This window comes from Phacochoerus africanus, chromosome 11, assembly GCF_016906955.1.
Source record: "Phacochoerus africanus isolate WHEZ1 chromosome 11, ROS_Pafr_v1, whole genome shotgun sequence".
NCBI lineage: Eukaryota > Metazoa > Chordata > Mammalia > Artiodactyla > Suidae > Phacochoerus > Phacochoerus africanus.
This window is the reverse complement of record NC_062554.1, coordinates 40,638,453-40,650,662: the sequence shown is the minus strand read 5'-3', so window position 1 is coordinate 40,650,662 and position 12,210 is coordinate 40,638,453. Positions and strand designations below refer to the sequence as shown.

The 12,210-nt window shown below is 46.1% G+C and overlaps 1 protein-coding gene across 13 annotated transcripts in view; it reads right to left on the bottom strand.

Annotated features, from left to right (window-relative positions):
• TTC12 (tetratricopeptide repeat domain 12) overlaps positions 1-11,277 on the bottom strand; it is a 44,118-nt gene extending 32,841 nt beyond the window's left edge. For 3 of the 13 annotated variants that reach the window (XR_007130809.1, XM_047752796.1, XM_047752799.1), the window contains exons 1-6: positions 10,893-11,038; positions 9,559-9,631; positions 3,306-3,469; positions 2,478-2,499; positions 1,777-1,854; positions 848-969 (exon numbers count right to left, since the gene is read on the bottom strand). Coding sequence is in view for 11 of the 13 variants with exons in the window: in XM_047752796.1 (XP_047608752.1) it covers positions 848-969; positions 1,777-1,854; positions 2,478-2,499; positions 3,306-3,469; positions 9,559-9,616 (444 nt within the window). In the remaining 2 variants the exon portion in view is untranslated. The other 10 variants (XR_007130810.1, XM_047752792.1, XM_047752801.1 and 7 more) reach the window with 7 other exon arrangements.
• Positions 11,278-12,210: the final 933 nt, after the last annotated feature.

Genomic DNA, 12,210 nt, shown 5'->3' with positions numbered 1-12,210 from the left:
ACTCTAGGCTCATTAGCTATCTAGTACATCCCATCCACAGAAGCTTAATCAAGGAAGGACTGATACGAGGAATAAGAAATTAACAGGAAAGGAACCTGTCAGAACGTGGACTGACATCAAAAAAGAGGCTGGACAACAAATGAACCTATTTACAAAACAGAAACAGACTCACAGACATAGAGGACAGACTTGCAGTTGCCGAGGGGGAGAGGGTGGGAGTGGGATGCATGGGGAGTGTGGGCTTGGGAGATGCACTCTTACATTTAGAATGGATATGCAAAGAGGTCCTGCTGTATAGCACAGGGAACTATATTCAATCTCTTGGGAGAGACCACGATGGAAGAGAGTATGCACACGTATATGTATGTATGAAAGGGTCACTGTGCTGTATAGCAGAAACTGGTACAACACTGTAAATCAACTATCATTTTTTTAAAAGTGGGAAAAAAAGAGGCTGAACAAATTGAATGGAGGTAGAATTCCAAGGTCTCATAGGCCGTGTGTTCCACTAGCTTTCTCTTTTAAACACATGGGAAAGTGCCTGGGGACCAACAGGGATGTGGAGAGCTGACTTCTACTATGGAAGGAACTGATTACGTGTAGCTGTTCCCACGTCCTCCTCCAATGCTCCCAAGCTTCAATTTGAACCACAGTTAGAGTATTTCCACCATGGAAATTGGCATATGCTCCATATACATCAGCTTCCCCAAGAGGCAAGCGGGAGCCAGTTGTTACCCATTTAGCAGCACAACAAGGGTGCCCCCCAGGCTCATCGTCCTCTGTTTCACAAGGTGAGTGGCTACCATTCCCCGAGAGAAGCCCACAGACACCTCCTTGGCTCACTGACCTGGGCTCGGTTGGTGTACAGCACTTTCACGTCCTTCAGCTTCTCCAAACCCTCACTGTAGCACGAGATGGCCGTTTCATAATCACCTTTGGCAAATGCTTCATTCCCCTTTTCTTTTAGGGCTATGAGAATAAAAGTCGTACAGGTGAGCTCTCTCCACACACTGGAAAATTCTCAGACGTTTGACCCCTGACTGTCCAACTCTACTGGTTTCCATCTACCCAGAGGGGGCCTGTGACATGCTCCTCCCTGCAGATGTTTTAGGATCAGTTTCTTTATAAATTTTTTTTTTTATCCAAACCCACCCTAAGTCTTCTAAGTAGCATCTCAGAATAAAGTAAATGTTTCTGCCCCTAAGCTCACGGCTCGCCGAACTTGCCACTGGGCTCAAGTCTACACATTCAATGTCTCATAAAGAGGGTCAAACAACTAATTTTCTAGCAAATGTGGAATCGCTCAGATTTGCAGCACGCATACCACGGAGTGGTACAAAACAAGTGCTGAAAGCGTTCCTCTCTCACGTGTATCTCCCCGTCCCACACACAACCCCAACCACCTCTCTTTTCCTTTATTTCCCCTCTCCCTTCTCCCAGCGGTGTTTTCTTGTTTCATGTGTCTTTTTTGCATCTTCCTCTGTGCCTCAGGCTCCCTGGTTTCCAAACACTGTTTGTGTTATTAAATCCATCCCTTTGCTTTGGAAAGAGGTCTGACGGTGGAGGTTGACTGAAGGCCCTGTCTGCTCCCTGCTTGTTGCAGCTGGAACAGGGAACAGATCCCCAAAGGTTTCCACCCGGCCAGGTCCCACTGCCTCAGGACCATCACAAACCCACCCACTGGGACTCCTGCTGTCCTCAAACATCAGCACAGAGACTCCCGGGCTCTTTCTAGCACAAAGCAGCCGCCTATTGAAAGTGAAGACTGACAATTACCATCTGCTAAGACTTTGTTTTCCCTTCTTCTTTTGGCACGTTCCTTTGCATCCTTTTCCACAGATGCCAAGAAGGCTTCTGACAACAGAGTAATTTCAAATATTAAAAAAGAAAAAACAAATACTACAATCAGTTCTTCAGCTCAAAATTTTTTTTTTTTAAAAAAAGCTATTTAAGAGTTTTAGAGCCACACTTTCACGCATACACATGTAAGCACACGCATGCACACACACATATACACGGATTCGGAGACAACTAAAATGACATTTTCTTAATTTGACATGAAATGGTAATCCGTGTGATGTATTATTATACGTGATGACTATGTCTATGCTTCACATTTGAATTATGCCTTTTAAAAGAGTTTTTCTTTGAAGACAGACTTTTTTGTTCCACTTAGCATAATGAGCTTCTGAGCTGAACAACAGAGAAGCTCTCTGGATCCCTTTGAGCCGCTAAGAGTAAACTGGATGAAACAGAATGACTGAATTCAGTTTACAAAAGACTGGCCAGGAGAACATAGAGGAAAACTGAGTGCTGTCTCCTCTGACCGCTAGTAACAGAACGGAGTGATCAGTAGGTTTCTGTCCATGGGCTGTTTGTAAGCCCAGAGGCTCTAATTTAAGGGTCTAGAAGCTACAATCAATAAACACCGATCCTAAACAAATAATACACATTGGGAAGAGAGACGCTGTCCTTACCTGAGCTTATTTCATCTGCGTTCTGCAGGACACAGGTTACCATAAAGACAAAGAAACACATTTCAAAGACCACTCTGCGATTTATACATATATACACCAAAAGGCAGATCAGCGACAAGTGAGGAGTAGGGTCACTTCCTTCAACCACCAGTCCTGAAGGGCTCAAAACTCAGGGGGCTTGCTTTAAATCAGGAGATCTGCTAACGAGCACAACTGTTATGGAGCTACGTCTGCAGAAACCAGGGACCCCAGCTGTGGCTGTATGAGCTGGGAATAGGGAGTAGTATGGCCTTAACAGCTTAAAAATGGTCATAAGCTCAGTGGGTAGAAAGGCCAAATTTTCATGAAAACAAATGCAAAAGGTTGTTTAAAGATGACCCAGAAAGACCAAGAAAAAAAAAAAATCAGAGTTTATACTTCCTTGTGGAAAATAAATCTACAGAATCTAAAAAACAAAAGGCTATTTCAGGAGTTCCCATTGTGGCTCAGCAGGTTAAGAACCTGACTAGTATCCATGAGGATGCGGGTTTGATCCCTGGCCTCACTCAGTGGGTTAAGGATCTGGTTGCCACAAGCTGTGGTGTAGGTCGAAGATTCGGCTTGGATTGGTCCTGGGTTGCTGTGGCTGTGCCACAGGCTGGCAGCTACACTCCAATTCAACCCCTAGCCTGAGAACTTCCATATGCTGTGGGTGCGGCTCTAAAAAGAAAAATAAAAAGGTTATTTCAGCCTCATCAGGCAGCTGAGATTAAACTACTGCCTCCTCTGCTTCCGTGCAGACCCCCTCGCCGTGTCCACCTAGGGAACGCCAGGAGACGGAAAGGACACCTTCGAGGGAGCTTGCGGAGGGCTGATCACGGTCCTGTTCACGGTGGTCCTGCACTCGTCCTCCTCTCGGTCTTGCTCCATAAACTGTAGTCTCTTTTCTGTCTCGAGGACGGCTTTCTCTTGTACGACAGGGTCATCAGAATTCATCTCCTGAATTAAACTGGCTAGAGGAGAAATCAGATGTGAATCCTTCAAGCAAGGTCTTCAAAAAGCAAGACTCTGTGCACTACAGAAGATGGTGGAGAAAATTTCATGGGGAAGGACTTTGATTTTTCCAGCTTTGTTGAGATATAATTGACACGTGACACTGTGTAGCTTAAGGTGTATAATATGATGACGTGACACACGGCTACACGGAGAAATGACTTGCATACCAAGGTTCGTTAACACACCCATCTCTTTACATAAAATCAGTTTTTGTGTGTGTGGTGAGAACATTTAAGATCTACCATCTTAGCAACTTTCAAGTGTATCGCACAGTTGGTTAACTATGGTCATCATGCTGTATATTAGATCCCCAGGATTATTCATCTTAAAACTGGAAGTTTACATCCTTTGACCAACATCTCCTCATTTCTGGAAGAAGGTGCTGAATAGAACGCAACATTTAAAGTCATCAGAACCCATAAGAAAAAACGAAAAAAGGGATTAGTTTTGCCTGGAAAAAGCTGCAGAAGAAGTTAATGATGCCTTTCGAGAAACACAGTTTAAAACCATGTATTTAATTCAATAACAGTTCATAGAGAGCTTTTTATGAGTTAGACATTATGCAGAACATTACAGACAACCGTGATGAGTTAAAAAGATCCTTATTTTTGAAGAGCTTATGTCTCGTATAGGGAACAAACAGGTGAATACAGGTGGCTCTGAGACCACAAGACAACCACCCTCATCCCCATCCCTGCTTGTCTCCCCTTTACGGCCCACCCAGCTTAGACCCCATGGTCATCTCTTGGTCACCACACCACCCACAGGCTGACCCCCAACCCTCCCATCCCATCCACCACACAAACCTCCAATTCTAGTTGAATCTGACTCGCCACTTCTCTAGGTCTTTATTAGGGATGCTGAGTACTGATAGAGAGAGAGAGATGCATGGGGCGAACGGGCTATAACTCAATCAGACAGCCAGTGATGCTCAGTAATCCTGCAATGTTAGCCCACCATTCTTCCAAAGAAAGGCTTCACAAAAGTGTCTCCAATCTAAACCTAATCATCTCAGATGCCCTGACTTATTAATGAAGGGAGGAAAGAGACACCACCAGAAAACGGAACTCCTTCAACAATCTGCCGTGGAGTCCCCACTGTGGCTCAGCAGGTTAAGAACCCAACATAGTTTCCATGAGGATGTGGGTTTGATCCCGGGCCTCGCTCAGTGGGCAAGCTGTGGCATAGGTCACAGATGTGGCTCAGATCTGGTGTTGCTGTGGCTGTGGTGTAGGGTGGCAGCTGCAGCTCTAATTCAACCCCCAGCCCGGGAACTTCCATATGCCAAAGATGCGGCACTAAAAAGAAGAAAACAAACAAACAAAAACAAAAAACAAAACAAAACCCCCACAAAAACTAGAAGCTGCCGGCATCTACAGCTATCTTTCCCTCCTACTACAAGGAAAAAGTGTTCCTCCTGCTACATGAAGTTTATGCGTGTGTGCCTATATGTTCTGTCACACAAAGACAATATTTCAAATGAAAATTTAATTAAATACAAACAAGAAAAAGAGGCATCATGGCCTACTCAAGTATTTTGCATAGATACACAAATACTGTTATTTGTACACATCCTATGTTCAGGATACCATCATGGCATTCTGCATAATTAAGAAATCTGCATCACCAATTAATTATCTCATTTCCACAATATTCAACCTCTCCCATTCTACCAGTTTCTTCCAATTATTAGTTACATATTTTATAAAGCCAACACCCTATGTCCTGCCCCACACAACTAAACTTTTTTTTTTTTGGCCTCGCCCAGGGCATGTGGAAATTCCCAGGCCAGGGAACAAACCTGTGCCAGAGCAGCAACCCGAGCTGCTGTAATCAGATTCTTAACCCACTATGCTACAACGGGAACTCCCTGTTTTCTATTCTCTGTAACTATTTGTATAAGATGGGAATTATCTGATGTTCAAATATTTGGAGGGACTCGAAACTTGATAAGTTTACAAACTTAGAATTTTTTATCTTCCTTGTGAATTTTTTCCTTTTAAAATGCAGCCTTTGTTTTACCGTCTGTTTTGTCTGGTATTAATATTTAACATCTACTTTTCTTTGGATAATATTTACCTGGTAAATACTATTCCATTATTTAAGGTTCAAATTTTCTGAGTCCTCAATTTTAAAATGTTTTATATGCACAATAACTATATTTTCAAAAATTCAATTTGAATTTTTAAATCCAAACCGCCCCTGCTTTAACTGGAGCGTCACCTATTTCTTTCGCTATGATTATCCATACAGCAGTTGGACGACTTTTTACTATGTTCCATGCCCTGTATTTGCTTTTCTTCCCTCCCTTTCCTGTCTTCATTGGATTCACTGAATTTCTTTAGCCCCCTTCTACCCTCTATAAGCTTAGATCTTATGCTTTGTTCTTTAGTCTTATAATGGAAATGCTTACCATTTTAACAACATTTTAACAAACACACTTAACAAATTAAAAGTTTGGTGTCTGCTGTGGTTCATGCAGCCTTTCTAGAGGTATGGCAGCAGGAGGGATTTTAGATTCTCTCACCAGTAATACTGCTACAAACGGAAGACCCTACTTATTCTTCTTACCTACTAAAATCTGGTTTTTCTTGCTCTCAAAACTGTTCCCTCCAAAGTGACAAGTGATCTCCATGGTGCTACACTGAGTGCTGGTTTGGATCACGCCTTCTGACACCGACAATGCTGACCACTTCCTTCTCCGTGAAATGATCGTCTCCCTTTGCTTCCAGAACACAAACTCCTCCCAATTTCCACCTACCTCTTTGGCTGCTTTGCTTTTTGGTCTCCTTTGCTTGTTCCCCTTCTTCCTCTCCTACTCACCTCTCCAGGCTCCACCCCAGACTTCTCTTTTTCTGCCCCTTTCCCAGGAATTCCCATTCTCCCTCCATGACTCCAAACGCCATCCAGATGCCAGTGCCTCCCCAACTCATCTCCCCAGCTGCTTTTTCTCCCAGATGCAGACTCACAAAGCCAAGCGCCTTCACCGGGATGCTGTACTCATCAAGCCTGACCTGCCCATCCTCTTTCCCCTAAGATTGCTCCTCCTTCAAATGCCCCATCTCAGTGGAGGGTCCAACCATCCACCTGTCAGTCAGCCAAGACTCTCACACTCATTCTTGAGCCTTTGTTCCCCCCTTGCCCTCAAGCCAGCAACGCTAAAGCTTGTCATGTGCGCTCCTAAGTATCTCTCCAATCTGGCTGCTGAGGTCCCTTCCAGCCACAGTCTCTTTTCCCTGTAACAGCCTCCTGGTGGGTCTCTTAGCACCTGATCGCTTCTCCCCTCCAATCCACATCCACACCACGGTCAGAGTGACTTTTCTAAGGTGTCAATCTGACCAGGTTTCTGCTCTGAGGAAACCCTCCAGAGGATTCCCATTGTTCGCAGGATAAACACGAATTCCGTTTCTTGGTTTTGTCTGGCCATTCTGGACTCAGATGGGACTCTTTTCTTCTTGATCTTGTCTCTCCAGCCATGCTGAGCCTTTTAATCTTTCAGTTTCTCAAAAGCACCACACTCTCTCTTAATTTCCAGCATTCCTACCTACTTTCTTCCCATTTAGAATTCTCCTCTACCTGCTCCCCAGTGGCCGCTCCTACCCACATGTCAGATTTGTGCTTAAATCTCATTCTTCAGGGAAGCTTTATTTGACTCTCCTTGTGGACTGAGGACTGCCCCCTCTCCCCCAATTCATACGCTGAAGTCCTAACCCCACCCCCACCCCCCCGCAGTGTGACAGTATCTGGAGACAGGGCCTTTCAAGAGGCCCTGAAGGATACATGAGGTCGTAAGGGTGGAGCCCTAAACCACCCGATGACCTTATAAGAAGCAGAGGGAGGAGACACTAGGATGTGCAAACATGGAGAAAAGACTATGAGAGGACACAGTGAGAAGGGGGTTGTCTGCAAGCCAAGGAGAGCCAGGACTTAGGGGAAACTAAACCCAACAACACCTTGACCTTGCACTTCTAACCTCCAGAAGTGGGAGAAAATTAGTCTCTGTTGCCTAAGCCCCCCAGGCTGTGATAATTTGTGACAGCCGCGCAGACAGACAAATACAACTTCCTAAACTGACTTAGATTCTCTTGCACGTTACAAGTCTCTCTTTGTAGCATACATCACACATGAAATTACTTGTTTATTAACTGCTTTCCCCTTTGGAATGTAGCTATCATGAGAAAGGTAATACTTTTTTTTACCATTACTGTACTCTCCAGTACCCAGCAACACTCATACATAGTGAGAGCCCTAGAAATGAATGTATAGAAGCTACACATATGTGGCTACATAACTTTATATTACTTATAAATGAAATAATAGAGACTTCACTCCTTGAGTAGTCCTAGACATATTCTAAACCCTCAGTAGCCACATGCAGCCACTGGTTACCACAGCGGATGGTGCAGATTATAGAAATTTTCTATCATCACAGAAAGTTCTACTGGACAGGAATGAAATAAATGATGTGCGATTGAACTTGGACTATGAATGAATGTTGGCCACATAAAGAACGATGGGGAGGCAGAGGAAGGCCAGATGCAACAGGCAGAGTATGAACTGCCAGGCTGTATGCGCAGACCTGGAAGCAGTTTGTAGCTCAAGTGTGGGGTAGGGAGATGTGAGAGGTAAGGGCAAGGTCATGGGAGGACGCAGGTCCTGATGAGAGCTTCAAGTTTATTGTGACTGCGGAGAGAATCCAAGCAGAGAAGTGTCTGGGTCAGATTTGCATATTAGATACATTACCCTGTGGGGAGTGTAAGCCTGGGGGCAGGAAAAACAATCAAGGGGTTGTTGAAATAGTCTGGACCAGAGAACCAGAACAAAGGGAGGCTGGGGAGGATGGAGCTGGAGAAAGAAGGCAGACTTGAGGGCTGATTAAATGCAGGGCCGAGAGATGGGGGGAGGCCAATGTGACTTGTAAATAGGAGGATGGTAGTTCCACCCAGTGAGACTAGAATGAAGGGGAGAGTGGGAGAAGCAGGTTTTACTGGGGAGGGGGAAGCAAAGAGGATCAGCTAAATTCTGAACACATTAAGGTCGAGAGGTTTGATGGATACGATGGATATGAGAACAGGCATAGAGGCTGAGGTTCAAAAAAGATGGCTGGTGACAGTTGAGATGGGGGCTCATCAGCAAGGGTGGGAATTAAAACCATGCATTTGGGCGAGATCACCTGAAGAGAAAGGTGAGCGGTGGGCCTGGCCAGGCCAGCATTTGAGGATGCGCAGAGGAGAGGCCCATCAATCACAAACCCAAAGAGCACACCCAGGCGGTATCATCTACGAAGCAGACTGAACTATTTTTTACAATTATTTTATTCTTTGGACCCATACAGCCTGCTAGAAGCAGCAACTGCAATATATTTCTATTTGATATGGAAGGTTTGTTTCACTGTTGGGTTTTCTGGTTTCGATCCTCAGATAAGCTCCCAGAAGTTAGAACAGGGACTGAGGGCTTTGGACGCTCCTGTATGTGATCTGTGGGATCAGAGCAAATCCTTTGAGATCCCACATGTATGAGCTGGGGAAGCACCTCCCTGCCTAGAGGAAGAGAGACAGGAGTGTGGCAACCAGGAGCCATCCATGTAAGGTGACAGACCTTGAGGGAAAGCCATTTGATTTTGCTTCTGCAGCTCAAAACCAGGAAAGCCTCTACCCTAAAACAAGAGGGATTCCAGACTGATCAATGGGGGTCCTATGTGATCTCCTTGAAGGGAACAGCTAGGCTCACTGGCGAAGGGGAAAAAGAAGCTTCTGTTGACCTGATTGTTCACGAAGGGGAAAAAATTCGGAGAACTGTCAGCCTGAATTCCTATCAGAATGTTAGCAGCTTCTCTGATACCAATTAACAGCCAGAAAATATCACCCCCAGGCTCCACTATTACTTGCTTCCCAATACCCCTTCTGTTTAATCTCAATTACATTTTTTCTTAAGCGTTATAAACCTGTCAGGCAATCCAGGAACCAACTTAGAGTAATCATTTCCCTTTAGTCACTCCACCTCCCTCAAGTAAAATTTAACTTACTGATGTTTTACTGGTACTTACTGATTTCATCCACACTTTTAAGAAATTTCTGCAAGTCTTTCTCTTGATAGTCAGCCATTGCGAACCAGAATCCCTGAGGGAAGCAGCAAAAATGATGAAAATTAATAATAATAAAACACTAAACAGAATTTGTCAGGCTTATTAGGCTTCTAAAGCTAAGAGCCAAGTGATTATTTCAAAGACAAATTTGTGTTTACAAAAGTCATGAGTAACAAGCACGGTGATCTATTTCACTCCCCCTACCATTACGGCCAAGGGACATTTGTTATTTGTGGCGATCCTTCCAGAAAGCTGCCAGCCTCCCTCCAATGGGAAAACTGCCCTGCGAAATGTTCTTACAAAGCCAACATAAACTTCTGTGATTCAGGGACCTGGCATGATAGGGACCAGGAGGAGAGCAGCTGACAGGCCACCAGGGATGGAGGATGCTAATTTTTGACTTTGACTGTGACAGGCCGGCCCAGCCAAGAGCTTGGACCTGGCTATGTGACAAGTAACCTGAAATGGGACAATTTGCATCTAAACGTCCAAACTTGTTTAAAATATAAGCCTCTGGCTTGTGCATGAGGAGCGAAGAAAAGCTACAAATTGGCTGAAGGGGTTAGAATTTGACAGCACTGTATGCCCGCGTCTCCTCTCCAGGTACTTTAGATGTATTACCTCTCAGCTGTTTTTGAATGAAAAGGTCCCATAGGTCCACCTGCGGACCATAAATATCATCCAAAACTTGAGTATAGAGATTTCTCAGCCTTAGCCCACAGTTCCTCAGCTAGTACCCAGGAATCTACAGTTTGAAACACTCTCCAGGTCATTCTGCTTTACAGCCAGCTGTATTTAAAGGCAGTGGAGTCCTCTAAGGCACCTATAACCAGAAATTCAAAATCTGCCAGGAACAACTTGTGAGTTAATTGATCTCTTTGAGATTCCACCAGTTACAAGCTGTGCTACCTCAGCTAGAGTCACCACCTCTCTGAGCCTCAGAGAGAGGCCCCCTTCATTCTATAGAATCACTAATACAAAAGAGCACTCTCTGGGGATTAACGTAATGCTCCAGTTTTGTGATGAGGGATTGCTGCGGGTCACCCCTACCCATAAAAGAGGGCTGGGGGCCTGCGGCTTAACTAAAAGATCCCAAAGTTTCTTTCCAGCTCCAGCTACTTAGGCTCTTGTGGAACTGAGGCCTAGTCAAATGAGTCAACTTGCCCAAGTTGAGGGAGGGCAGAAGGCAGGCTCTGAATTCCTGCGGGTAGGTGCCAAGCCCTCTGCTCCCAGGGCAGGCCTAAGGGTGTGCCCTGAGACTGGGCAGCGAACCCGCGAAGGGTCAGGAAACGAACCCACGAAGGGTCAGGAAGGCCAGGCACGGTGAGGCTCACGGCGGCGGGCGCGGCGTATATCTTGGGACAGGAGCCTGTGGCCCGCGGGGACTGTGCTGCAGCCAGGAGACCGCTCACCCCGGAAGCCCCTCCCCACCCGGCGCAGAGGGGAGGGGCCGACGGCACCGTTGCCCAGCAACCGCTCCGGAGCGTCCACGGGCCGGGTACAGCCAGGGAAGTCACAGCCCGCAGCCGATAAAGTCCCATACGCTGGGGCCCAAACCAGCGTCCTCTGCTTGGCTCCGATGGCCAGATCAAGGCCAGGGCAGACCCCAGGCCACCCCACTGCACTGACCTGACGCGCCCAGGGCTAGACAGGAAATGGCGGCCGTGGACGGGAGGCGACTGACCTAGGCTGGGGTGGGGCGGGGCCAGGGGCCAGGGTGTGGGCGTGGCTCCGCGCTGAGAGGCACCAAGGGTCCTCCGGTTCCAGAATGCATGGCCAAGCGCCAAATTCAAGGCGGAGCTGGGGCCGGGGATGCCTGAGGTGGACCTGGGAAGGAGGGGAGCAAAAGAAGCCCAAGTGTCCTGCGCTGATCCCTAAATCAGCTCCAGGTTTTTGCCTCTTTTTCTTTTGGGACTGGGTGTGTCATGTCCATTAGCTTAATATCCCTGGACCAAAAAGGCAGAAGGTCTCCAACGTACTTGGAAGAGGCAGGCTTTGGGTGTGAATTGGAATTTGCCTATTGGTATAGAAGACCTTCAGAGAGTTACGTGACCTCTCTGATCTTCAGTTTTCTCTTCTAGAAAATGGAGAAATGCCACTTTCTCATAAGATTTTTGGTTAAAGTGCTGGGCTCCCAGTCATTAGGAATGAGTGGTGGTTATCATCCAGGGAATCCTAGGATTTAGAGCAGAATGAGATGATGAACACATTCGCACATAGGGAGAGAGAGACTGTTTTACTATAAGAATTTGGCTCCCATGATAATGGAGGCTGAGAAGGGCACCATCTGCAGTTAGCAAGCTGGAGACCCAAGGGGTCCATAGTGTCAGTTCCAACCGTCCAAGTTGAAGGGCTCGAGAACCGGGGGATCTGATGGTGGCATCAGTTCCGGTCCAAGTCTGAGTCCAAAGGCAGGAGGAGACCAAAGTCTCAGCCAAATACCATCTGGCAGAGAGAAGGAATTCTCTCCAGGCCTTCAACTGATTGGATGAGGCCCACCCACATGGGGGAGAGAAATCTGTTTTACCCAGGCTACTGATTCAGATGTTAATCTCATTCAGAAACATCCCCACAGGCAAACCCTGAATAATGTTTTCAACCAAATATCTGAGC